Raw genomic sequence first — 27,812 nt, 5'->3', positions numbered from 1 at the left:
TGGAAGCAGAATGTGGGCGGAACTGTGTAGTAGAAAAAGGAAAAGGGAGGAGGGGCCCATAACTCCTAATTAGCTACAACTAGTTTATCCTGTATGAACAACGACTTAAAGCTAGTAACTAAAGCAATTAAATAAATTTGCACTACAGTCAACCATTAAATAATAATAACAATAATAATAATGATAGTAATAGTAATAATGACCTCCTACTAGCATATTCCAGGCCCTGGGCTAGACCCTGAATTTCAAAGGCAACTAGTTACAGTCCTTCCCTGGAAGGGCTCATAGTCTAGTCATGTTAACAAATGACGAGGACAGTCTTCAGCCAGAAGGTGGACTATATAATAAGTGTCATCCAAAGTCATTCTGTTTATTTTTCAAGCTTCTTTTAACTCGGCTTCCACTTGTGCACTATTTCCTGCCAAAACCAGATTAGAAAATGCTTCTGGCACCTGCTGGCTAAGAATGCAAACTGTCCCCTTGTCTCACAACAGCTGTTGGGCTCAAGCACAAAGTGCTGGCATGTTATACTGTGGGGAGACACACAAGTAGGGTTTGTGTTATAGATGAGAAAACAAATCTCCCAGAAGCACACAGCTTCTGAGGAAGACCACGAAAAGCCATAATTTCCATGAAAATGATTTTCCTGGGTAATAAAGAGGATTTTCAAATCTGACTAATAGTCACTTATTTCAATAAATATGTGATGGCATTCAATTCTAGGGCAAAAAGAAAATATAGGCATTTTCTTGGATTTACAATAATAAATTTTACCCTTAGAGCCTAAAGTAATAACTATTTCTTCTAAAATACATCTAAACTTTAGTCAGTTCGAAACAGAAGATACTGTAAACCATACACTCCAGATGTGCACCCAATCAATGTGGTAGCACTTGATTGCCAAGTGTGGCCATTTATATGTAAATTAAAGTAAAAGGAAACTTAAAATTTAGGTCCTTAGTTGCATAAGCCACCTTCCAAGTGCTCAAAAGCCACAGGTGGCTGGTGGCTACTGTTCTGAATGGTGCAGATATAGAACACTTCCAGCATCACAGAGTGTTCTACTAGACAGTGCACCTTCAGATAATCAAAGTTTGGTTTTGTGGCTATGATTATTACAAGGGCCTATTATTTATTTATTTAAATATTAATTTTATTGATTTGCATTTTGAATAGGTAATATATTTCCTTGGGTCAAAATTCAAGTGGCTCAAAAGGGTATTAGGCGAAAAGCCTCCCTCTCAGCCTTCTTCTTAGCCACCCAGTTCCCTTCTGTTGTTGGAACAAACAGATGCAGTTTCTTGTACATCTCTTCATGATATTCTATGTGTATATAAATACACAGACACAGACATCAGTTTTTTTTGTCACTTTAACACAGATCATGATATACACATTGTTCTACCTGTGGCTTATTTTACCCCCTTAAAAAACATAACTAGAGGTCATTTTCTATCAGTACAAATCATTCCTTTTTATGGCTGTATAGTATTCCACTGCAGTGTATATATCATGCTTTACATAACTAGCTCCCTACAGATGAGCATTTAGGTTGTTCCTAGATAACAAAGTTCTTACAGTGAAAAACATCCCAGATCCTATTTTCAGCCAGCAAAACTATTTTAAAGGTGTTTGGTTGGTTTTTTTTTTTTTTTAACTAATAATACTGAGACTAATCATATACCTAATCTTTAAGGAAAGGCACAAGAGAATAGCAATTGTGATTTTTTAAAAGGGAACTGACAGAGAGAAAATACAAGGATATAGAATATTTAGAGTTGTTTTTGTTTAGATTCTACTTAAAAAATGAGCAATTGCTGGCTGGGGCAAATTACCTTACCTTGTTCCCATGTTATTTAAATCCCTTTATAATAAAAGTATCGGAAGCACTTCTGGATGTAAGCCCAAAGCTCCTTATGAAATTGATGCCAGCTTCTTGACCCCCACTATGGAATGCTGTGAAAATTTGTTTAGTATTACCTTTTCACAGGTTAACATACAATGGAGGTAATTTACCATAGGTAATTATTCTGTTAGGCAAATCCAGGGAATGAACATAACCTAAAAGTCTATTTATTTAGTTAAGTCTAATGAAGTTTTCTGATCTTTAATGAGCATTCCTAACAGTCAATGAAGATGGTAACTAGCCAACTTAAATGCGAAGAAAGACCCCAACAGCTCTGTGACAACAGCTTGCAAAAAGGCAGTGTACCAGAAAAGGGAATTTTAAACTTTGTGAGATGTTTAATTTTCATCCTATTTACAAATTACTATGGCCTACAGAGATTGCTCCTATGCATTTCCCATCATCCTCTGTTTCTGTGAAAAGCCTGCTAATTATGGAGGAGATCAAACAAAAGCAACAGCAGCAGCTAAAAAACCTCACACATTCTGCCTGAGGCTTTTCATGGACGTTCCTACTGTTTAATGGGAACATGCTTAAGGTTTATGGGAACTAAATCTCAGAGAACTGAAATGGAATGAAGGTAGGTCCACATGGTTTTGGAGGCAGGCTGCTTGGATCAAACCAGACTACAAGCCAGATGTTCCTTCCCAAGAGAAACAGTGCTCAGTGAAGCAGACCTGGAATACTGAGGAAAGGGGCCAATGACTTCCTGGCCCTGCTCACCTCAGCAGCTGCCCATTCACACCGGAGGTCGTCCAGTCTCCTTCCCTGCTCCCAACTCAAACTTTCCTCTGCCTTTCTCCGGGACGACAGCTAAGTGCATCTCAAAAATAGGCACAGAAAAAATTTTATGAGCCACCCTAAGAGACCCAAGATGGGGGACCACAGAACCACTTTAGAAGGTCCCCAATTCGACTTATGGTTTTTTACTTTACAATGGGTGCATTCAGTAGAAACTGTACTTCAAATTTTCCTGGGCTAGTGATATATGATAGACACTTTTGGGATGCTGAGCAGCAGTGGTGAACCACAGATCCCAGCCAGCCATGCGGTCACATGGGTAACCAGCCACTGCACTGACAGCAGTTCTGAACCCACACAACCACTCTGCTGTCTGTTTTCAGGAGGCCCTTCAGTAAGTTACATGAGATAGTCAACACTTCATTATAAAAAAGGTTCTGTGTTAGATGCTATTGCCCAACTGTAGGCTAATGTAAGTGTTATGAGCACATTTAAGGTAGACAAGGCTAAGCTGTGGGGCTCGGTCGGTTAGGGGTATTAAATGTATGCTCAACTTACTATATTTACAACTTAAGATGGGTTTATTGGGATGTAACCCCACCGTAAGTCAAAGAACAGCTGTACCTCCAGAAAGGAAAGGCTGATATTTCTAGTCCTTATCACCTTCCACAGAAGCTCACAACAAAACTAAGGGAAAGGCTGTTCAAGACACAGAGAAAAGAAGCAAAGACAGTGGAAGTCACTGCCTCACCATGTATATTCTGCAGATAAGGGGAACAAATATTAGCCTCTCTTCTCAAAACCCAAGGAATCACAGCCCATGAGTCACAGGCCAGAACAGGCAGTCCTGTAGGTGCAGCCTGGCTTCCGTGCCCACACAGGCCCTCGCTGGCCACAGTCAGGAAATGCTCCAACCACAGGGAGCAAAGGAGGGCCTGGAGCTCCAGCAGAAAGTCTGGGGGATACTCAAACCATTGGTAGTCTCTCCTCCATTATTTTCCTGAACATAACCTAGGGGCCCAGAAAATGCTCCTCAGTCCCCAAAACATGGCAGTTGAGAAAAATATCAGTCCAAGGAGTTTGCCCAGAATATCTGTTAGCAAGAATTGTTAGCCCCATTCAATGGCAGGCAAGGCCATTCCTTCCTTCACAAAGAACTTATTAGCAGTCCCTGTCCATAGCAACTATAAGACTATTGTCCTTCTCAAAGTTAAATTCTATAATACGACAATCAGTACCAAGTGCTGAATGGCAAAAAAGCGCTTATGTCCTTATTGAAATGTTGAGATAAGCTTGTGTTACCAAATGCTATGCATTTGTATCTGGTTTCTTTTTAAGTTAATTAAACCTATAGACATAACAACCTACATTGTAGATTATGCACAGAAATAAGGGGAAAAGGGGCTTTTAATCAAAATGAATAAAGGCTGGGATTATTTATATCGTTATTTATACAATACAAGTTCACATCTCTACCTGTAAGAGATTATTACCTGGATACACAGATGAGGAAAAAAATAAAATCAATCCTGAGTCTGGCACAGTTCTCTGAGTATGAACCCACTGCATGCTGTCAGTTAATTATTAATTCTTTTAGCAGTAAGGTTTTAGGCCTGGGCTGGCTCCTCTAAGACTGTTCAACTTATTATTCCATTTTCTCCAAACAGAAAATTTGGCAACACAACACTATAAATTTCCTTTATGCTTTTTAAATCAGCTTTTACTTAGTAATAATTGCATAAAATACTGATTTCAGATCCCTGGAATGGAGACTCAAAAAAGCTTTTGAAGCTTTTCTGAGTGAAACAGAATAGGGTCTACTGAGGCCTGGGCGATTCAGGCAGAGCTTGCAGCCTGAGGCTGGGGGGTAGGCAGGGCTGAAGAGCGTTCAGTTTTTAAATGCACCCTTATAAGACAGCACTGTCTGCCAGGTCGAAAATAGTTTGGGGCACTGTCAGAGTGTTCTGTGATTTTGAAGTTGCATACCATTTACTTTCTGCAGTGAGTAAAGACAATACAAGGTTCACTGTGTAGATTCCTGGCCTGCATCCTGTGGGGTGGGAACCTGAGCCCCAGGTAAGCAGGGCTGTGAGGACAAGGGAGCCCATCCAATCAGCAGCCACGGCCCAGAACTCAGATTCTATTTCTGACTCTGACACCATGCAATTATTTTTCCTTCATGCCCTGACACTTTCCCAGCTTCAAAAAAGGAATAGTAATTGTCATGATCACTTTATGAAGTAGCTCAAAAGGTTATCAGGAGGACAAAAAATATGAAAACCAGCTGGGCAACACTACCTATCACGATGGTTCTGAACACCCTCTCCCGTAGAACTAAAACTACTAAAAAACACTCTGTGGTTTCTTAAGTTGATTTTCTAAAAATGCTCCATTTATTTTTCTATTTACAAGAATCACTTTAATAGTGCTTTGTTTTCTACTTCATAAATTCCCAATTTGCCAAGATTCCTTCTAATTGCTTTCCTGGTTCTTTTTAAATATTAGGAAAGTATGTGTGTTTGTGTGTGTGTGTGTGTGTGTGTGTGTGTGGGAGGGGTGTCTAGAAAGCTGCACATGTTTGTAAAATATGCAGTTAAGATAAGAGAGGAGGGTCAGAGCTGTTTCTCTGAAGTGTATGTTTCAGTTTTAGCACCTAAGAAATGAGATGCTGCCCTTGTAAAGAGCAGGAGCCCACTCCTCTAAGGGGACCGAAATTCCATCATCCACGAGCCTGGCAGCACTTCACAGTCCTCTCATCCAGGAAGACCCTGATCCACACATCAAAGGAGGAATTACAGAGTGACCCTCATAAACACTACAATGGGCCACACCAGAAATCAACAACAGATCTTAAATTTAAATATTCAGACACTCAATCTTTTGAAACATTTATAAAGGGTTTCTGTTGGAGTTTACACTAATACCAGGGAAGTTCTCTGGACCCAGAAGTCACTCTCAGTGGCAACTGACTCTTCAGCACAGTGAACACTGAATATCAATCATCTGATCTTGAAAACATTCCAAAACTTCAAAGTTGCCCAGTGTCCCAAGTTACACCTTTCAACTTACACAGTATTTTAAAAATTCAATCCAATCAAGTAAGTACAAGAGTGTTACTTCTCTCTGCATGTGCTACAATCAATTATCAGATGTCTTAGAAGTTCATTCGGGCCCTAATGTTCTCCTAAATTGCATAACCAGGCATCTAACTACGCAGTGGGCAGCCCTTGTATTCTCCACCCGCAGAACTCTGTTTAGTTTCCAAGATTCTGCTCAATATCATGGCATGTGTCAGCTCGTGTAGCAGTCCCTGAAAATCAGAGGCCCTAAAATCTGAAGCCCAGCTCTGTGGCCAACTCAGTGTCTGCTGTGGGCAAGTCCGCTCATCCCTCCTGTGGCTTATTCTTCCCCCAAGGCACTACTGATTCAACTAGTGGTCTGTGAGGTATGATGAATTAAAGAGACTGCAAAATATTTCAGAAATATAAATGCTATAGAAACACAAAAGAACAGCAGCCAGTGATGGCAATTCAAAGAAATGTTGAGGTGCTTTGGGATATGAAATGAAAGGGGATTAAGCCATTGCATAGAAAAATAAAGACAGCTTATAGTTGCAATTTAAGATGAGTATAGGAAATATTCCACTTCCAATAATTAAGCAGAAACATGCTGCTGCTGAGCACATTTCTTAAATTGTTGCTGTACACAGACAGAAAAGGGTTGCAAGAAGGTCGGTGATCCAAGCACCCAGAACAATGCCGGGTCTTCACTGTTACCTGGTTTATCCTAAGTATTCACACTGGTCAGGAAACAACAAGCATCATTCGCACATCTTAACTTCCTCAAGGCACAGGTGTTCAGAACATTAGTATTTACTGATAGGGGTAAAAACTTTGCCCATATGATTTTTCAAAGACTTTATTACCAAGGAACAACTAATACCAAGAGCTACCTTCGAATCAGGATGTGATTCATAATACAAAGAGCCTTAAAATTAACTCTTGTCAAAAGGCAAATCCCATTGTATTTCATTGCAAATGGAAGGCCTTCAAACGGTTTCTCAGACTTTTATATGCCTGCAAACTTACATTTTATGAATCTAAGAACCAAAAATGGACATAGTAGCCTCTAATCCTACCTCCTTCACCTTTGCATCACCTAAGGCTGCCTGCACCCAGCTGGTGCACCTGTATTCACACGGAGAACTAATACCTACTCGAATTTTCAGTATTTCACATCTCAACTGGGGTGATTTCAGTCATAATTAAGCTGGTACCTCCACAGTACCAAAATACTGCTTGTAACTAGAGTTCCAGGGATACTAAAAATACAATGTACAATACAATACAATAAATACAAATGTAATTACTCCAAGGCAAGGAGAAAAAATAAGAGAGGCAGCCTTTTTCTGTTGATTCACCCCCGACACATTCTGCCAGCCAGCAGGGTTCAGGATCTATTTCTATCCAATATCAGGATGCCAAATGCTCTCAGATTAAAGGGTAGGAAAGCCCACAAACAACACAACTAACTGAGGCTGTCACTGCTAGAGTCCTATAAGGACTAGGCAGGACAGCAGGAAGAACACTGTCAGAGAACTACCTGGTGTGTGACACCACCACCTGAACAATATAGAATGCTGGTGAGAGGGACCCTTGGAGAAGCAGAGGCCTTTGTTTTGTGTTCTAGACAGTGCCTGGAACATACTGGCACTCTGACTATTGTTTGAATAAGATCTTACTTATCAGACTTCCTGGGACAGATCAAAGAGACAGCAATCAGGTTTTTGGAGGGATCAAGAAAACAAAAAAGACCAAGGAACTAAAAATCTGATCTGCTCAAGTTACAGGTTTTTAAAAGTTGTGGTCATGTCAAACTTAACTGCAGAATCCTTAAATGTTAAAAAAAAAAAAAAAAAGACTCTATAATCTTGCAAAAAATAAAAGAAATATCATGTAAAAAATAAAAGGCAACCTCATTGCTGTGGGGATCTAACAATAGAAGGCGGCTAATAGATGATACAAAAGTGGGGAGGTTAGAGATGCTTACCCGGCACTTGAACAGGTAGTCTATCCATGCCTGCTTTTAATCAGAAATTCTGAACCATGAATTTTAGGCTTCAATCACCATTACTTCCTGGGCTGTTCAGAATACATAAAGAAAGGTGCTAAAAACTTTGAGGTTGCCTAACAGGAAAATAAAATGTGTTTCAGGTTTTTTAACAAAGGCAAATCTAGCCAGTAGTACCTGTGTGAGAAGTCACCTGATAGGTGGAATCACTGCCATAAACTTCCAGAAAGGACAGCACAGATGAAACTTAACGGAATTTGGAAAGGGGAAATGGCAATTAAGGCTACTTCATATAGGGAAAAATCTGGGCTTCCATGGGAAACTTGTGCATGTCTACAGCACCCCTTCTTCACTACTGTGCAACTCTAAGTCATAGATAACTGAGAGCACCGCAAAATAACCCCTGTCCATAGACAAGAAATCCATTCTGCTCTGAACAAGGACAACCTTCTTCTTCCCACAGAAAAAAGCCTGTCTCCATTTGGACATTCATTTCACTACTGCTGGTCTATAAATGTGCTTACTCTTTGGGTTTTCTTTTGAACTGACTGTAACGCGTATCCAGTTTCCTCATTAACATCATGACTTATGTAACATCTCTGACAGGTGTTCAGTTTTATATTTGTAGGAGAGTCATGATTTTACCTTTAATTAAGAATTGTCTTTTAATATTTAGTTTGAGTCTTTCTTCTGAAAAAGGTCAACATTCCAACATGCTAACTATTCCAATCTAAATTTCATTGACTTCGATGAAGACAAAGAATAGTAAATACACAAGAATGAGACACAGAACTAATTGAAGTCTATGACTTGCTGATCTGAAAGTACAGTGTGCTTCCCTCGTCCTGTGAAATGACAACTGCCCTAAGTCTCAGCTTACTGCATTCCTTTTCCATGTCAAACTCTTCATTTCAAATCCAATATGTGTCCCCATGTTCCCTCTTGTATGAATCACCACAATAATACTGGATTTGGGTTGAATTATTTAGCACTTTTCTCTGTTTCATAAAGATCTTACATTTATCTAGAAACTAAAGTATTTCCATCTGTTAATTTCCTTCTGGCTCAAGAAAATTTCCTACAAACATTTTATTATCACTTAAAGGAGTCCTTATTACTCATTTTCCTAATTCTTATTTTTCAGCTGCAATTACTCATCTCTAAGTCTATAATCCTCAAGGTAGAATTAAGCAACATAGCAAGGACACTGAACATTTCTCTGAGCCATTGGTCCAAATGCTAGTTTGCAATCCAAGCTATTTCTACTTTAATTCTGACAGGTGTTTTAAAATTCTTGAAACAAAATTTTGATTATAAGAAAAGTTATAGCATTCTCTCTTCTAAAGGACAGTTAAGTGATCCTGATAAAACTCTCCATTTTAACTGTTAAATGGAAAAAAAGAGTTAAGATTAGAAATATGCAGATTCTTCCTGAACTATTTTAGGGCTGGAAGCATATGTTAAACTAACCAAACCAAGTATCTTAAGAATCAAACTCTATGTCATTTTTGCTCTGAGAGGTTAAAAAAAAGTGGTAAGCTCAAAGAATCAGATGAAAGCTACTGGTGACTGCTGATCCGAGCTTAGAGAAATCTGGAGGCCAGAAGCCTGACTTAGCCACCGGCTGGGAGTTCGATAGGGTCACACCTGCCTCCCCCAAGTTGGCACGACCTACGTGGAGAATTCCTCTGAGGACTTTCTGGTAAGCAAGCATTTCAGGCTCCAAACAAACAGCCTTACATATGATTGATACTGAGCTACGCTTCCCAAAATAACTTGTTCCCTTGGAGCCTGGAAAACTACGTGCAAGATGTGGCTCTGTGACAGGGCAGACCCAACTGTTGCTTGGTTTTAGGCAATAGCACCATTTATTGTCCTTTCAATATTCTCTCCTTGAGGGTGAATTCAAGCTTCAAGAGAAGCAAACTGATGTTTCCCCTCCTCAGCCCACCCCAGTGACTAGGGAAGCAACTTGTACTACAAAGACAGCAAAATAAATATTCTTTAATTCAAGTTCACCATACTGTTACTATTTTCAGGGACCCAAATAAATGGCTGCCTACACAGAGAGATTAAAGTATTCATTTAGAATGAAACAGCTCTCTGAAATACACATTCTTTGCACTGGTGTTTTGGACAACAGCATAATTCTAAGTCAGAAAGAGCCCTTAGTCAAGCAGGTGTACAGGTTTCTTTTATATATGGGAAAAGCTCTGGTTAACAGAATGATAAAAAAAAATGGGGAAGCTGTTCCTGCCCACTCCACACTGGAGGGAACCAGGTTGGGATCTCCTCTATCAAAAAGTTCTTCCTTAGGACTCCTGCTGAATGAAAAGTTGCACAGAAGTATATAATAAAGGCTTTGTATCTTAAGCCATTTCAGGCAATTATGTATTATAGTATAAAAACCATAAATATATGCTCCTATACCATAGCACTAAGCGATCTAGCAGGCAGAGTTTTTTTCGAGTGACCTTCAAAAATGTATCTGTATTTTCTACAAGGAACAAGTATGACTTATGCAATTATTTTTAAATGTATCTTTAAAAAGTAAACTCAGGAAAGTATGTATAACTTGTTAACCTAGAGTCTTCACTCTTTCCTGGTTATCTATAATTATGTTAGCTAGCTTTACTTCATTAATCCTCCTTATTTTTACCTGAACAAGGATTGGCTATAACCTACTTGAATTGGATATAATCCAGCAACACAAGATTTCTGAATTAACTAGATTAATCAGCTAATGAAGTGCTACTTCTAGCTTTTTGAAGTTTCATGTTAAAATCCCTATTTCAACATCACATTTTTAAATTCTAATGGAGGAGGTACACACTGTCCGAGATTAAGGGCCGCAGAATAGAAATCCTCTGGAGTCCTTCATATCCAGTTACGCAGATACCAGTTAGAGCAATAGAACCAACTGTCATACACCAGGTATTTCTGACAAGATTTTTCCTGCTTCCTTACCAAGTCCTTAAAGGACTCCAATGGGGACAGTTCCACCTGTGTCTGATTATGGAAACATGGAGATTTTTTACATTAAACATGATTTTATCATACAGTAAGTATATTCGCCCCCACTCCATTCCCAGATTTTCAAATGTCTGAACACAAATCATTCTTTTAAGAGAAGATTTAAACTGCCAGCACAAATCGAGAGCTCTGACGGTGACAGGCTCATATATTTATAGAATGTGTAATCCTTAGTTTTTCAAACAACTAAGCATCTTAAAGCCTAGCACATATTAATATCAAATTGTCTGAAGTCTGAGTATATATAATATTTACAAAACTATATAGATAACATATAAAATACCAAAAGTATTTCAGAGGGGAAGTTGGCCCACAGGAGGCCTCCAGGGAGGAGGGCGGTCCCATATCTCTCCCTGCCACAGCTATCTGCAAGGCTTGGTCTCCTAAAGAACTCATGATTTAGAAGATTCAGAAATTACTAGATTCTGGTACTTAAATGAGAAAAAGTATCTGAAATCTCACTTCACCAGTATTTGCATTTTTTAAGGTTCAGAAATAAACTTGAGGAAAGTCATTACTATCCTGTATATAAATTACTTAGGACTCAGCATTATTTTAACCATCTCTGAGGTTGCCTTGCATCTTTCCTCGGAACAGAGGGGCCAAAGTCTGTACTCTAAACTGGACCACATCTAAGAGTCAAAGGACATCCTATTTCTAAAGTCTCTGGGACAACAGTCACAAGTGGGGATGGATGTCCTGGGCAAACCTGGATGTAGGTTCCCCCACCTCTGAAATTATGCCCCCTCCTTCCTCATTTCTTTTCATGAAAATATAGGCCCTGAGACATGAGCAACACATTGTACACCTTAAACTTACACAATGTTATGTTAACTATTCCTGAATAAAGCTGGGGAAACAGTAAGATAAGATGAAATAAAACAATAAAACAAAACAAGAATCTTTGTGAGGAATGAGGGAGCCCAGAACTGTGGTATGCATGCAGCGCCCCCATCACTTCCAGGATTACGCTAGCAATTTTTCCATATCAAAGCAGACAAGGGCTTGATATTTGTCTAAATAAAATCCCTGGAAGCAGTCTTGGCAAGACCGCTCCTAAAAATAACCTTTGCCCAAGAACCCTTTAAATGTCTGTTCTCTCCTTCCTCCAGCTATACTCTGGGGGAATAAAGATGCAGAAGTATTAAACTCAGCATTCTCAGACATTGTTTCCACCTCCTGTCTCAGACACAGGCCCACCGGGCAAAGCAGGAGGAGCCATGGTCATAGGAGCTAAGAGAAGACCAGACCAATAAACCCAAATGAGGTTATAGGGTCGGCTGAAGAGATCAGTTTGCAGCAAGAGGATGGAAGCACTCCTTGCACATAGCATACATTCAATCAGTACTGACTTTATAATTGGGCACAAAGAGTGGGTAACCATCCACATTTACAGGATGTTGCAAGGCTTCACCTCTGCCAGAAGTGCTCCCTTAGCAGAATTCTACCCTCTTCTGCTGTCGGATCTGAAAGTCACCATTAGGGGACTTCCTGGAAGTAGACAACAAGATTATTGTCTAACAAAAGTCACCTTTAAAATATTAGTCACCTTTAAAAATCTCTGGAAAGGCAGGTGTGGAGAAACTTAAGTTTTTAAGAACAGACATTATATTATAAAAAACATGAGAAATCATTAGGAGAATCTGGAGGTCAGGGGAGATGTACAAGTAGAGCAAGCAACAATTGACTCACTATAGCTGTTCGGCTCTTCCTGCTAATTTCTTTCAAAATTTTGTTTAGTGAATAAGACATTTGTTGAACATAAAAACTTTTTTTTCCTGTTTAGAGGGGACATCCCTGGTAATCAATTCACAATGTATACATATATCAAAACATGTTGTACACTAGAAATGCATACAACATTTTATTTGTCAATTATGCCTCAATAAAGCTGGGAGAAAAAAAGAATTGGGCATCGTCTATTCATGAAACTGGGGTTTTCCTTGGCCAGTTAAATTCAGAGTGGTTCGCAATATTCTCTAATATTCTCTCTGCTTTTGTGTGTGTTTGAAATTTTCCACAGTAAGAAATCAAACTTCTTTAATTAAAGTAAAAAAAAAAGAAAAGCAGGGTGTTTAAAATGTAAAGGGAGTCCTTGGTACCTCCATTCCATTTCACAACATGTTAGGCCACTTCTCTGTGGAGCCCAAATCGCAGAGCATGTTCCTGTCTACTAAGACATCATGCCTGTAGGAGGATAACTCTAATCTGTGCTCTTGCTACCTCTTGAAGTCTCATTTTCTAGTTCCCTAAAGGAGTTGACTCAAATACTTAGGCATCCTGAACTCTGGCTACTTTTGGAACTGAGTCACTCAGACCAGTAGTTAATTCCAAAGATATGCCCTTAATGGCATGTCCTATAAGATTCCATATGAGAGGATTAGTTGGCTTTTCTTGGCATCCCTTCTGTCCTACTTCAGCATTTCTGTTGGACAAAGCACCTGCTAGAGGCTGGCTTGGAAAAAACCTTGAATGACAATATTTACCACGCTTCAAAATTTAGTTTTCTCTTTCTCATCAGATGTTCCTAGTGGTAACCATTTAGAAACTAAAAATCCAGACACACACACCCCTTCCACAGAAGCAGTAGGTTACTGATAAGTGAGAAATTAGGAATACTGAATCCCAGGCTCTGCTCTAGGTTGTTGGCGACAGACCTGAGCAGAAAGCAGCACAGACAGAAGTTTAGTAGTTAGAAGCACTTCTGAGTTAAGTAGCCTGCATTCGAGATTCAGCTCTGCCACTTGTAGACCGCACTATGTAATAAAGTAATTAGCATGTCCACATTTTACAAAATTTCATCCATGAGACATAATATCTCTTCGTAATTTAGACAAAATTCTCTGTGCATTTTCCAGCTACCACTTTTCCACCCTCAACCACCTTCGGGCAAGTTATTCAACTTCCCTAGCTAAAAAATGAGGATAACAAATACTCATCTCTCATGACTGTTGTGGGGATCAAATAAAATAATATCTACAGTTAAAACAGTACCTGGCAATTCTCAATAAACAGCTTCTCTGCCTTACACAGTGAATATTTTGAAATACTAAGAAAAATGTGCCAAATCCTCTCCTGCTCTTTTTTCTTATTCCACTGGCAAAAAAAACAGAGCAAAATATCACTTTAACTGCCTTGTTGGAATTCTTTTCATTTTGGTGTTATACTGAACAAAAATTTAAAACATCTCTCTGTCCCAAAATTTAATATAAGAAGATCAAGGCACCCAATGATGTATATACTCAGCCACCATCTATTTCATAAACTGCAATAACAGGATAGAAATTATACAGTTTGCAAAATGTAAAACACATGGTTTGCATTTTCCCAACTAGTACCTCTCCCCACATCCCAGCCCAACTTGACCCTCACTCTGGCCTCCACTCACATGTGTTTGTTTCAAAATAGAAAAATATTACCCTCTATAGGAAATCTCTCAATTGATTACAATTCTGTAGATGTCATCTATCATTTTCATGACTAATACTGTCTAATACCGAAACACTGATATTTTTTTAAAACCTGAAACCAAAACACCTAACTGAGAACAGTAATTCATTTCATGTCCTTAATTTTATAAATGATAAGGTAGAAGAAGGAAAGCTATCTCAGGGTTAAATTCTACACATAGGATGTCAAGATGAAAGAAATGCTACTCTTTTCAGTAACCCTTGCAAATTTTCAGTGAAGTCTTCCTCAATAAAGCCTACCATTGGCCATTCCAATTCTGGGAGGCTTTTATGTCAGACTCGAGCACAACACCATAAATAATTCCTTATACCATTTCACTTCCTTTGACAGCATAATTTATCTCATGAGCTAGAAGATACCTATTCCACAGTGCCAAATCCCTGAGATTCTGTTCCAGCAACTAAACTGATTCAAATGCCAGATTCAGACTGACTGGCGAAGTTCCAGTGGAATGCCAAGGTAAGATTGCTCCAGGAAGAAAATCAAAGCTATCTCCACCGCTCAAGCAGTTGCAAATCACCAAATGCACACAGGTTTTCATCCAGACAGTAGATGCGTCCAGGTCCAGGTCAGAGCTGCTTCATCCTGGAGGATGCCCTTCTTAGCTCACCTCAGAGCCTTCCAGGTGCATCTTCTTCTGCTTTCCCGTCCCTCCAGTTTCAACTGTTGCCTCTGACCAGAGAACTCCTAAAGCTAAATTCCTAGCCTGGCCTTTTCTCCTTGATATTTCCATTGGAAATCAGCCCTCAATCGAAACCTCACTTTTTTTTTTAAGGTATTATTGATAAACACTGTTATGAAGGTTTCACATGAAAAAGCAATGTAGTTACTACATTTACCCATATTATCAAGTCTCCATCCATACCCCAATGCAGTCACTGTCCATTAGTGTAGTAAGATGCCACAAATCCACTATTTGCCCTTTCTGTGCTACTCAAACATCACATATATAACTTCTACAAAACCCAACACCTGCCTTGCTTTCCCAAATGAATGCCAAGGGCATGAGAGATAAGGCTATAGAGATGATTACAATTCAGTTTTAAAGCTCGGCTATTGTGTGATATTGGTCAAGGACCTCAAACTCAGTGCGACAATAGTGGTAACGTGCTTTTCTTGGGTTGAACCATAAGAAATTGCAATTTTTAGAGGTCAAAATGGTCAGCATTGAGAATTTCGTATGGTTCAACCTGTAACATGTATCTCAATCTTTATGAAGAGCAATGAGATTACCTACCTTCTAAATTATTATTTTACATCTCATTTGACTATGCTGAAGTAACTTAATGTCTCCTTATGACTCCAAAAAATAGGATTTCTTGATTTGCCAATCTCAGTTATAATTGTCTATGTATTCCTATTAAATACTGTTCCTCATTCCCCCAGAACAATCTCACAGTCACCTACTTGTCTACGGGGTCCTCATAATCACTAAAAAATGAGTTTCTTCCATGCTAGCGTGCCTTTTAATGAAAAGGTTGTAATGGATGCTACTAAGAATCTATTTTCAATGTACAGTCATTTCTAGGGACTGTCACTGACATATTCCCCCTCCCCAGCAAAAACAAACAAAACAATGAAAGTCATGCTAATGTCTTATTTTGGACTTGGCACCTATCAGTTCTGCTCACACAGATTCTTTTCCAGGATCATACACACTCTTCAGAATCCCCTGCACCTACTCTCTATTTCCCAGTTCCACTACTATGACACAGAGCACACCTTCTGAAAAAGAATTTTTACCACGTTTTTATATACAAAAATACAAATTTAAATGTATACTTATCTGAGTCTCTAATCAATTTGGGATTTTCTTTACTAATTGAATGAAATTTTTTCATCTAGAAAAAAATGTCTTTTCAAATCAAATTAGAGTTACTGGAACCTTGGTTGTTAATATGGTAACATATTTTATTGTAATTTAAACAAATCTGCATGTATGATGTTTTTTTAATTCCAAAAATTCCCTAAATTCCAAGGATTTTTTTTAGCAGCTTGCCTTTGAAGGCTCAGTCTTAGAATAAGAATTAAGTCAGACAACTCCATCACTGTGAGGACCTGAGAATATAATTTAAGAAAACATGCTTTAAAAGGATTAAACAACCAGCGTGAGTGGGAGGTAATATACTAATAGCTCAAGGAATTATAAAGATTCCAAGAAAATTTTTCAGTTGTTAGATTTAAAATTTTGAGTGATATTAAAATATTTTCAGAAATGTGACTCACAGTCCCTTCATTCCACAAACATGAGTGCAGACCTTCAGCAGGCCCAGTGCCAGACCCAGGGGATCAAAGAAGAGCATTGAGGGGAGACCAAGACTCCAGGTGACCCATGTTCTAAAGGGCCTCCCAAAGGAGTGGCCTGAAGGAGCAGAAGTCCCAGGAGGGGTTGGGGAGGTAGGGACTGGGTATAAGGCAAAGGGGCAAGTAACATGGTGAGGGTGAGGGCAGGGCTGGGTCTTCTGGAACCTGCAGGGAAGTAGAGGAGTTGAGGTTAGCTCAGGCCTGGCCTCACAAACCACTCTCAGAGGTCTGACCTCTCTCCTGCAGGCAGTAAGAACCACAGAGAGACTTTAAGCAGGAAATGCCCTGGCCAGGCCTCTGTTTTATAAAGCTCATTCCTGCCAGCATCATGGAGGAGACCTGAAGTTATATGACCTGTGGAAGAAGGGTGCTGAAGCAGGAGGCTGCAGCCTGATCCAGGGAGGAAACCCAGGGAAGCACCTACTGGGAGGAAGGGCAGGCTCCACAGGAGCTGGGAGGGAGGGAGGGAACACACCTAACTCTCTGTTCCCAGCTTGGGCTCCAGGGAGGAGGGGGTTTCCATTCCCCACGACAGGGGACCAGCAGGAGGGGCACTTTGGAGACCTTCTCTACTCTCCTTCCCCAGCCTGACTGGCCTGGGTGTCCCTTCTCTGTTCCTTGCTGACCTTTCTGTCTCCTGAATTAGGCTGTAAAAACTCCTTAAAGCCTAGGTGGTATCAACTCACTCCTCCATCACTGGCCCCTAGTAGGACAATAATAAATATCTGCGAAATGAATTAAAAAAGAACAATCGGGCTGTGCTTGTTTACATTTTGCTCAGTAGGACTGCAGGTAAAAACACCTTCCAGTTTCTGATCTAGAAAATCATGGGGAGGGGTGGGGTGGAGTGGGGTGTGTGTGTGCACAGGCTTGGATATGTGTTAGTGTAAAAACTGTTCCTCAGACTTCTTTAGAAAGACCCATTTCTTGCACTCAAGATTTTCCTTCCTTTGAAATTTGTCTAGCCCAGTAGTGAGCAAGCTTTACCCCCCCAATCCTTGCTTTCTGTTCTCTCTGGAAGAATTAGTCCTGTTCCCAGGGAAACAGCGGTACAATCCTGACTGTCCTCCAACGTATTCTGATTTGACTCCTCTGCTCTGCACGGTAGCTCGGCGCCCACTCCAGCTCTGTATCTTTTCTGTAGGTGTCTCCCAGCTGCAGTGGCTGATGCAGCTCTTTCTGACAGTTTTCTGAAGCTGCGTTAATTAACTTTCCCAGCTAAGAGTTCTATTTCTCCTCCCACACTCACAGAAAATCTTATTTTGGGTACAGGTTTCTCCCTTGAATCTGGCTGATGGGGCAGCACAGAACCCAGGACCACCGAAGTGCCAGAGAGAAGATACAGAGACCAGACAGGTATTTCTACCTTATGACTCCTGCACCTTGGATTCTGCACAGCAAACCAAGTGTACATTCAGAATACAGTCCCTCTGGGGCAGAGGTTTCTTAGGGCTAATACTAGACTCTTCCTTTACACACCAGCCCATCAACAACCCTCTCTGGACATCGAAAGGCTACCTGAAACTCCAGCCCACCTGTCAGGTAACGGCCATATGGACACATAACTCATCCCTTAGCGCTCCCTGCACTGAATGACATATCCTGTAAACATTTAGCTTTCCATCCAGACACAAGCTCTGGGCAGATAAGCAGCCTCTCCTCACTAGTTTGTTATTTGTCAGTACCACTGTCTTGAGTTTTAAGTTCTGGAGCTCTAATGGTGAGATCATGTCTGCTTAACTGGATTTATACAACAGCTTGCCGTGGAACAACATGGGGTTATTTAATACTTTTTCTAATCCCTCCTGATCACTCTCAAATTGATGTCTTCCTTACTACTGCTTCTATGAGCCCTGAAGATTCTAATCCATATGGTCCCATAACAGGTTTTTTTACCTGGGTCTCCCAGCCTCAGGCCCTTACCCTCTCTGATTCATTCTGCAAACAATATACATCTTTAAGCATGGCCCTTCCCAGCTCAAACACCTCCAGAGCTCTGCACTGGTGGGAGAAGAAAACCCACACTCACCCCGGCATCCCAGGTCCTCTGTGCCCTGGCCCTATCTGATTTCCTCTCTAATCCGAATCTGAATTTAGCTTCTGTTAAGCCTATCTCCTCTTCACACTTCCTCACACACACCGTGAGCATCAGACACATCCAACAACATGGAGCTGACTGTCGGGAGACCCAAATCCCGGTCTGGCCACCTGGGTTACTTTCTCCTTCTGTACTCTTTACCTCTCTGAGCCTGTTCCCTCATAACTAAAGGGTAAGTAAGGAGATCCTGGAAAATAATGGCTGCAAGGGTGCTTGCAGAGTGCTAAAGGGTTAATAAACACTTAGTATGATGACACCACACTTATCATGCCCTCTCCAAAAAAACAAAAACCCCAAGAAGTTGTTTGCTCTATTTATCTAGCCAGGAATGCTATTTTTCCCTTTTCTCCACTCAGCTAATTTAGATATTACTCAAATTAAGGCCCATTTAAGTCCTGCTTGCTTATAAAGCTGTTTCCTCATTATTCTCACCCACAATGATCTTCCTCATTTGACCTCCTACAATTTTTTCTTTATACAACAAGCATCTGGCACTTAAGGGTAAATGATTTATTATTTTCTAAGTGTTCAAGTGTGTAAATCCTATCTTTAAAAAGTACATAGGGGGGTAATAGGAAGTTATTGTTTAATGGATAGAGTTTCAGTTCGGGATGGTTACACAATAATATGAATGTACTAATGTCACTGAATTATATACCTGAAAATGGTTAAGATAGTAAATTTTATGTTATGTATATTTTACCACAATAAAACAAAAATAGAACAAAGTCACTAAAGAGAAAATCTTATGCTTCATCATCTCTCATGAGTCCAAGCATAGTGCTGATTACTATTAAAGCACCTGATAAAATGAACAAATATTTGCTGAACAAGGATAATAATATTTGAACATTTACAGTGTATAAAGCCCCTTCACCCTAAATTAGTTTAACCATTTGGTCCTGGAAACTCCTGCAAGGTAAGAAAGACACATAAACATTTATCTTTATTTTCTAGATGAATAAATGGAAACTCAAAAGGCTTAGTGACTTGCTGATGGCCAAACCAAGAGTCCCAGGCAGAGCTGAGGTTTATCTGGACCTCAGGGCACTGAAAAATCACACAAGCTTTTCTTTAATTCTTCACCTTGCTGGAACAATTAGTGCCTTTCTCCCAGGAAAAATTCATGCCAGAGGCTATTTCCTTGTGCAGGGGAGAAGAGCCTTCACCTTGAACCCTTAATCAGCCACTGCTCCCCACAGGACACTAAAAAGGGCAAACTCAGGTTCCCAGACTATTCAATCCAGAGGCTGTGGGCAGCTGCTCTCACACATGTGTCCTTCCTTGCAGCCTGGCCCAACATGACAACAGTTTAGGCTGGATGACAAGACTGACAGGAGGTGCTGCAAGGTGAATGGCAAATCAGTCTGTCTAAATGGTGAACCTGCAGAACTTGTATTTCTTTAGAAACTAATAAAATCAATCAGAACTCTATGGAATAAACAAATGACTCTCTTATGCTCCCAACAACTGATAGAGAAGTTTATGGATCATCTAGCCACACAGAGAGTAAGGATGTAAGGATTCTTCATGTACTGAAACACATGGGCACTTCCTTAAAAGGTCTGTTCTAGCCTCCTGGACTGGTGAAGGACAGCTCCTGTGCTTATGGAGATAGCACACATACTCAGCATTGCTGGCCTGACAAGTCACCTCCTGCTTAGGCTTGGGATGAATTAAAGGCTGAATGTGTGTCTTGAGTTCAGGAGGAGCTTGCTTCTATAAACCAAACTCTAGAAATTTCAAAAGTCTGCTGAAGAGAGTCTACTTTACATGAACATAAATATTCCTACCCCTGTTTACTAAACAACCCTGGCAGGTAAGGGGAGCACTCTGAAATGCCTGTACATACTCATGCTAAAATTCAACATCTTCTGAATTGCCTTTTGGAAAAGCATTCCTCTTCCTCAAAAAATTGAAAACAGAATTACCACATGATCCAGAAATCTTATTTCCAGATACAAAAAAAAAGAAAGCAGGGCCATGAAGAAATATTTGTATGCTCATATTTATACCAACACTATTCACAATAGCCAAAAGGGGAAGCAACACATATGTAAATTTACAGTCAAATGGATAAACAAAATGTAATATATACATATAGTGGAATATTATTCAACCTTAAAAAAGGATGGAAATTCTGACATATGCTACAGCATGAACGAACCCTGAAAACATTATGCCAAGTGAAATAAGATAGATACAAAAGGACAAATACTATATGATTCCATTTAAATGATGTAACCAGAGAAGTCAAATTGATAGAGATAGAAAGTAGAATGGTGGTTGCCGGGGGCTGGGGGGAGGGGATGGATAGTTATTAATGGGTAGAGTTTAGCTTTGCAAGATGAAGAATTCTGGAGATTGTAAAACACAACACTGTGAATATACTTAACACTACTGAACTGTACAGTTAAAAATGGTTAAGATGTACATTTTATATGTATTTTACCACAATTTTAAAAAAGGTCTCTCATAAAAAAACAAAAAAGAAGTACTGCAAGGAATTCCACACCAGAGAGCAAGGATTACCACAGCCCATGAGACTCTCTGAACTGTGGATATAATTAGGCACCCCATCCATTGTAACACTACCAACGTCATCTGTGTTACCAGCATCTGTTGACAGATCTCATACCCAGCATATCACTGAAATGGCAAGTGTGCAAAGGTAGCCCACAATAGAAACAACGGCATTTTATCCTTGCCCTGTTCCAAGAGTTTGTCTCATAGGACATAAATAGAGGCCACTGCTTTGGCTGCCCTGAGCTCACAGTTCAGCAGTATTTTATTAACTTGCTTAGGTTCTATACCAAAAGTAGACCCCCAGTATCTTCTGGAACCGCTCAAGTCTATGTCCTAACAGAGCATTTTGTTTTCCCCCAGCATCTTCAACACTCAACCAATCTTAGGGAAAAAATGAATTCTCACTTTTAGTTTTTTAGCATTATTTTGAACTGGGACTAAGAAGTATACCTATTTTTTAATAATATTACTTTAAGTGCTATAAAAGTATAATATTTATTATACTAACAATAAATTATAATCATTTTATATATTTATAATATTCATAACTTATAATAATAATAATAATACTATAGGAATTCCAAATGTAAAATGACAAATGCCACTGTATCCCAAAACATTGTGAGCATGTTAAAAAATTAAATATGACAGAAGACATATGTCAATGTGGCTTTTGGAAAGTGACATTAGCCTCTATCCTGCTGTTGTACTGTACTGCTGTTGTACTGTACTTTTCAAAACATATCAACAGAAACCACTGTGATTAGATGATTACTTGCAAAAATGATGGGCAGACTATCTGTCCAACTTCTTCACTACTTTACTGTTCTCACAGGAAAAAAAGCAATCTTTCAAAGAAAGATATAGGAGTGTTTTTTTCTTAAATCCATGCAAACTGTAGTAGTCAAATTGTGGGAAAATTTTTTTAAAAAGAAACACTCACTGTTAAATATTAAAGTCACTTTTTAACTTCTGGCTGACTGATGGTGCATCAAGTAGTCCAAATGACAATTCACAATCCTGGGGCCATGCATTTCCCTCACAATAGTCATTTAAAAATCTGTAAAAGGTATGAAGTAGTTTCCTTTATAGACTCATCTTCTATTTATCACTCCCATTCTCTTTTTCCAAGAAGGCAGGAACAGTGAAAATCTTAGGAGACTAAGGTAAAGAATGAAATGCAGCTAAATTAAAGCTTTAAAATAATAGTAAGTGGTATTTTAAAAGATAGGATGGACAACAAAAGAGAAATCTTGCTATAAAAATAATGCTTGGTTATTTGACAAGTATTCAAATATGGGACCTCACTCCTTCCAGCTAATAACTCTTTGTTGGGAGAGAAGTATGGGACGTATTTGTTTGCCACGTTCATACACTCAAATCACATAATCACCACAGCGGCAGCTACACAGAGCGCTAACTATGCACACATATGGTCAACAGAGGTAATTCACTGAAAAATAGGCCCTTAGAAGGGAAATGCACTTTGCCCCACCCCCAGAAAAACAGGGAGGGGAAAGCACTGGGCACTTTCCTTTTACCATGACACTCTCGTCTACGGCTGGGTTAGCAGGTCTGTGTTGGGTTGCCTGACCCAGCGAGGCTCCGTGCCCATACAGGAGGCGGGATTTAGCCTCCTGGTGAGCATTCCCTACTTGCTCTAGACAAGGGGATCAAGAAACCTTGAAATAGTGGAATATTCCCTTGGGCCCCCGGAGACACCAACCAAGATGGGCAGGGAGCTTTTAGAGTTGGCTGACTCCCTGGTCCGCGCGCGTGCTTACCTCAATAAACCATAAATAGGGTGTGAAATAATCATGACTTTATCGGTGAATGTCTGGTGTTCGTACAGCATCTTTCTAAGGAGCCCAAAACACGTAAGAAATAATTTTCGATTACTCTTTGGAGCAGCCCTGTGAAAACCGGAATGATCTGATGATATTCATGTTCCTCTTACATTTGGGAAGAGTTGGGCTAAAGAGAAACGGACACAACGGGGCCAGGAGAGTGCAGCTCTGTGGCCAAGGTCACACACTCAACGGGTCAGGGGCAGACCTAAGACTCGAAGATTCTGGACTGGCGCAGGATAGAACAGAAACGTACACCGCACTGTTCTTCCTTTAACCTTCCTCCTGTAACTCTTGCTACTTACACACGCGCGCGCTCTCGCACCCTGCCGCGCGCGCACACAAAGATGCCCAGTTTCGTGCCTATCCCTGGACGTGTTCTTTCTAATGGGGCACCGGGCTGCGATGACACTGGGCAACACAGCACCTCCATCCAGCGCCCTCTCGGCGCCACCCGTGGGTAAGGGTACCCGCGCGCGTGCGAGCCAAGCCCGCAGACGGCGGGCACGGGGCTCCTGCTGACCTTCCTCTGCTGCTTCTCCCAGGCGGGGTCGAGGAGCAGGTCGCGGTCCCACTCCTCCTCCTGGATCATGTACTCATCCTCGTCGTAGACGTAGTTGTACTGCACGCCGGGCTCTATCTGGTTCATGATGGTCGGTGTCCGGGGCTGCGGCGGGGCGCGCGGGGCTCGGAGAGACGGACCGGCGAGCGGACAGACACGCGGCGGGGCCGGCGGGGTGCGGGCGGCGGGCAGACGGGCGCGGGGTGACTCTCGCGCGGCTCCTCTCGGGGAAGCACGCCTGGGCGCTGGGTCGCGGGCGAAGTACCAGCTCGGGCTGCCGGCAGCCGCCGCTTAGCTTAATACTCGCGCCGCCCCTCACGTGGCCGCGGCCGTGGCCGCACCCCCGCCCCGCCCCAGTCCCGGCCAGCCCCGCCTTGGCCCGCCGGCGCCAGCCTTCCCAGCACGTGCCGACGTGCAAGGGCGCAGCGCCTCACCGGGGACTCCCCTCCCGCCGCCGTCACAGCCTTCTGCGCCGCGTACTGAGGCTGCTGCAAGCTGCTCGCGGCTCCCACCACCCTTCTGGCTCTCGGCGCTGCTGGACTTGGGGGTGCCTGAGTCGGTTCCTGTGCGGTTGGGCGTAGGCGGGCCAGGATAGGAACACCCACAGCCTGGGTCCTTAACCACCCCCAACGCATCCAAATTTTCTACTTATGATTTGCATATTCACGTTTTCCGTATATTTCCGCAAATTCTTTAGATATCAAACACAAATACCCTAAAAAGTAAAGTTTAAAAGCTACAGAATCCCTATTCTTCCTTTCCTGGCCCTCAACTGAGGAAATAAAGGCAAGGGATTTGGACCAACCATATTCAAAAGTCACGAGCCAAACCAAAGGCAGGAAGTGTCAGCTCTCCTCACCTGCCAGTCATAAATATAAAAGAACTGACAATTGAGAGCAAACAGCCAGCTTCATGTTACAATTCCATCTCACCCTGATGTGGTGCACTATGCCTTTCCATCCTTATGGTGCTGGCTAGCTATTACCTATCAGTTATGCCCCTGTAGGAACCAAGAGAAAGGATTAGTAGGTAGAAAGTTTTTCAGCACGCATTTAAGCACCAGACACCCTGCCAAGCACTGGGGAATCCAGAGATAAGCTGATAGGATAGGCAGGGGACTCGCCTCCTGCAGTTTTTGTCCAGACTGAATAAAAGTTGCCCACAGATGTTACACAACTGTTGTAGGTCAGGGCTAGTAATTTGTTAACATGTTTCAAGATGAAAGTATGCCTGGAGTTATCATTGCTCCTTAAAACTTTTATATCAGTTTTATTGTTTTGAGCTTTCTGCAAAAAGTTTTTAACAAATTATCAAGTATATTGCATTAACATTTTAAAAAACATACTAAAGTGTGAATTACATGAGGACAGAGATTTGTTCACAGCTGCAATCCCCAGCAACTGGATGTGTGGCTACTATATAGTAAGTGCTAAGTATTTGTTGTAGGAATAAGTACTCTTAGAAATAGTGATTGAGCTAGTTTGCTTGGATTTAAATTTTAAATTTTAAGTTGTTTATATTTTTGGATTATAATCATACTCTCTGAACAAGTTTATCAGTAAACTTTATTAGAAACTATATCAATAATTACAAAACTGTTAATCTTAGTCATCAAAAGTGAGCTGTAGAGACTTCAGGTTTCTGATGAGACAGAATAAAAGGCACGAGATTTCCCGTCCTGCCTGAAACAACTGAAATCTGGGGTGAAAAAATTATGAAACAAAACGATTTTCAAGATATTGGTTATCTGGCAAGGAAGGATGATGGTCCCTGAAAGACAGGAAGTAAACAACATGTGCCCCATGGTCATCCCAGATTATTGCCTAGAGAAATTTTCCAAGATGCAATACAATAAAGGGGAACCCAGGCATAGCTGAGTGATCTTCCTCAACTGAGAGTTCAGAGACATCAAGGCAGGTAAAGTGCGCAAAACCAATTACAGAAGAGGAGAGAGCTGCAAAGAGAGAGAACCCTGATTTGCAGAGCCTCTGCATCCCAGTTTGATCAGTAAAAGCTTGGGAGAAAAATACCTGAGGCCAAGGGAAAAAGCACCCAAAAGAATGAGAAGAAATGGCCCTTGGAACTCATAAACGGTCAGGAATAGTTCTTGCTACCATTAGCCAGATGGGAAAACCTCATAGTTCACAGGGAATCAGATAGAATATTCAGAGGTGGAAGAAAATTAGCCCGAAACTAAATGACATACTGGTCCTGCCTGAAAAAGCTCAAAAGCAAGATCCACAAGCATCAAATTATTTCCAAGACACTTAACCATGTCCCAAAACAAAGATCAAAAATATCTATAGGAAAACAAAATATTCAGCACTTAACACGGTAAAAGTTGCAGTTTCTGGCATGTTTCAAATACTACCAGGTATACAAAGAAACAGGAAAATATAATTCATAATGAGAACAACCAAGTGACTCAGAACTGATCCAAAATCAACATGATAGTTAGTAGAAAAGAACATTAAAAGTAATTATTACTATATTCCATATATTGAAAAAGTTAGAGGAAAGGTTGAACATGCTAAGTTGAGACATGGGAGATACTTTTAATAGACCCAAATTGAATATATAGAGGTGAAAAGTCCAATATCTGAGATAAAAAATACACTGGTCTTAACTACAGTGTAAACATTGCATAAGAAAAACTTGAAAACAGCAATAGAAACAATCCAACATGACACACAGAGAGAAAAAAAGACTTTAAAAAAATAAACAGAGGATCGGTGAACCATGGGAAAGCTTCAAGCAGCCTAGTATATATGTAATTGGAGTCCTTGAGGTGGCAGGACAGAAAAGAATATTTGAAGATATAATAGCTAAAGTCAAGAAATTAGTAAGGACACTTCTATGTCTGGACAAGATGCAGTAGTAGTGACTGAGTTCACAGAAAGAAAGAGAGAAGAGAAAGAGGGAAAGAAAGTAAGGAAGGGAGGGAGGGAAAGAAAGAAAGACAAAACCTATGAAACAAAGGTTTTCAAGACACTGGCCATCAGGAAATGAAGGATAGGTATCCTGAGAGCTGGGGAACAAGTGAGAGACCTATGACTGCCTCAGGTCAGCTTTGAGAAAGGTTGCAGGGCAGAGCTCTGAGGTCGAGTCTAGAGGATTCCGTGAGAATCCAGGCACAAGGCAGCTAATAGTCATAGGCTGGCGTATCAGAGCGGAGAGGGCCACACACACACACACAGAGCTCTGGAGCTCTTCAGAGTCTCACCTGAGTATTCAACAGAGTGCTGATCAGAGCGTGCGTGTGAGAAAATCACACACGTACAAGGAAAGAGCCAACTGAAAGCATTAGCGGGACCAGTGCCGGCATTCACACAGGGTCAGGCAGGGGCCGCTCCAACTGGAGGACTGCAAAAATTCAAATTCACAGAGCTCTCGGTAGAGTACTCAGGAAGGTCTTGCCTCAGTACTGTGGAATTAATTATTCCTAGACTGGTAGTAGTTTGAACTAATTATTTCTACACTAGTCCTAGAATGATCACTGCTCTAAAACATCCTAACAAATCATAAAACAATCACTAAATCATAAAAGCAAGACTCAAAAGGATAAAACTCTTTCCTAGTAACTTGTTTCCAAGTAACTTACCTGTTTCCAAGTAACTGAACTCCATCACAGAACAAAACTCAAAAGATTTATAGGAATACAAAATATCCAGTATCCAGCAGGGTAAAAACCAAATATCTGGCACCCAATCAAAGATTTCCATGTATAAAAAGAGGCAGGAGAACACAACTCATAAAAACAAGAAGAGCAAGCAACTGGCACAAGACTGCCACAGATAGTAGTCAGCAAAGAAGGACATTAAAACAATTATTACAACTATATTCCATATATTCAAAAAGTTAAATAGAAGCATAGAAGGTTTTTTTTTTAAGACCCATATGAAATTTCTAGAGATGAAAACTACAATATCTGAGATGGAAAGATACACTGGAAGGGATTAATGGTAAATTAGACATTGTAGAAGAAAAGTTAGTGAATTTGAAAGCAGAGACATAGAAACTATCCAAAATACAGAAAGAAAAAAATAATCCAAAAGAACGACAAGAGCTACAGTGACTTTGCTGGAGACATAACTGCCATGAGTCCTGGAAGCCTACACATTCTTGCAGGTATTCCAGAATTGTGAGACCCTGGCAGCATTTCTCCAGGCCATTTCTCAGGGTTCGATTTTCAGTGAACAACCATGACAGATGAGGTCATTTCTACCCTTGAACAAAGAGCAGTCTTGCTTCTGC

At 40.7% G+C, this 27,812-nt stretch overlaps 1 protein-coding gene across 1 annotated transcript in view; it reads right to left on the bottom strand.

The window, feature by feature from the left end:
• ACTN2 (actinin alpha 2) overlaps positions 1 to 23,834 on the bottom strand; it is a 69,937-nt gene extending 46,103 nt beyond the window's left edge. Inside the window, exon 1 of the mRNA XM_036919331.2 lies at positions 23,520 to 23,834. Within this exon, the coding sequence (XP_036775226.1) occupies positions 23,520 to 23,645 (126 nt within the window). The 5' untranslated portion in view covers positions 23,646 to 23,834. The remainder of the gene's footprint in view (positions 1 to 23,519) is intronic.
• Positions 23,835 to 27,812: the final 3,978 nt, after the last annotated feature.

The sequence above is a fragment of the Manis pentadactyla genome, chromosome 8, assembly GCF_030020395.1.
Source record: "Manis pentadactyla isolate mManPen7 chromosome 8, mManPen7.hap1, whole genome shotgun sequence".
NCBI classification, from domain to species: domain Eukaryota; kingdom Metazoa; phylum Chordata; class Mammalia; order Pholidota; family Manidae; genus Manis; species Manis pentadactyla.
The sequence above is the reverse complement of the archived record's forward strand: the minus strand, read 5'-3'. Positions and strand labels throughout refer to the sequence as shown.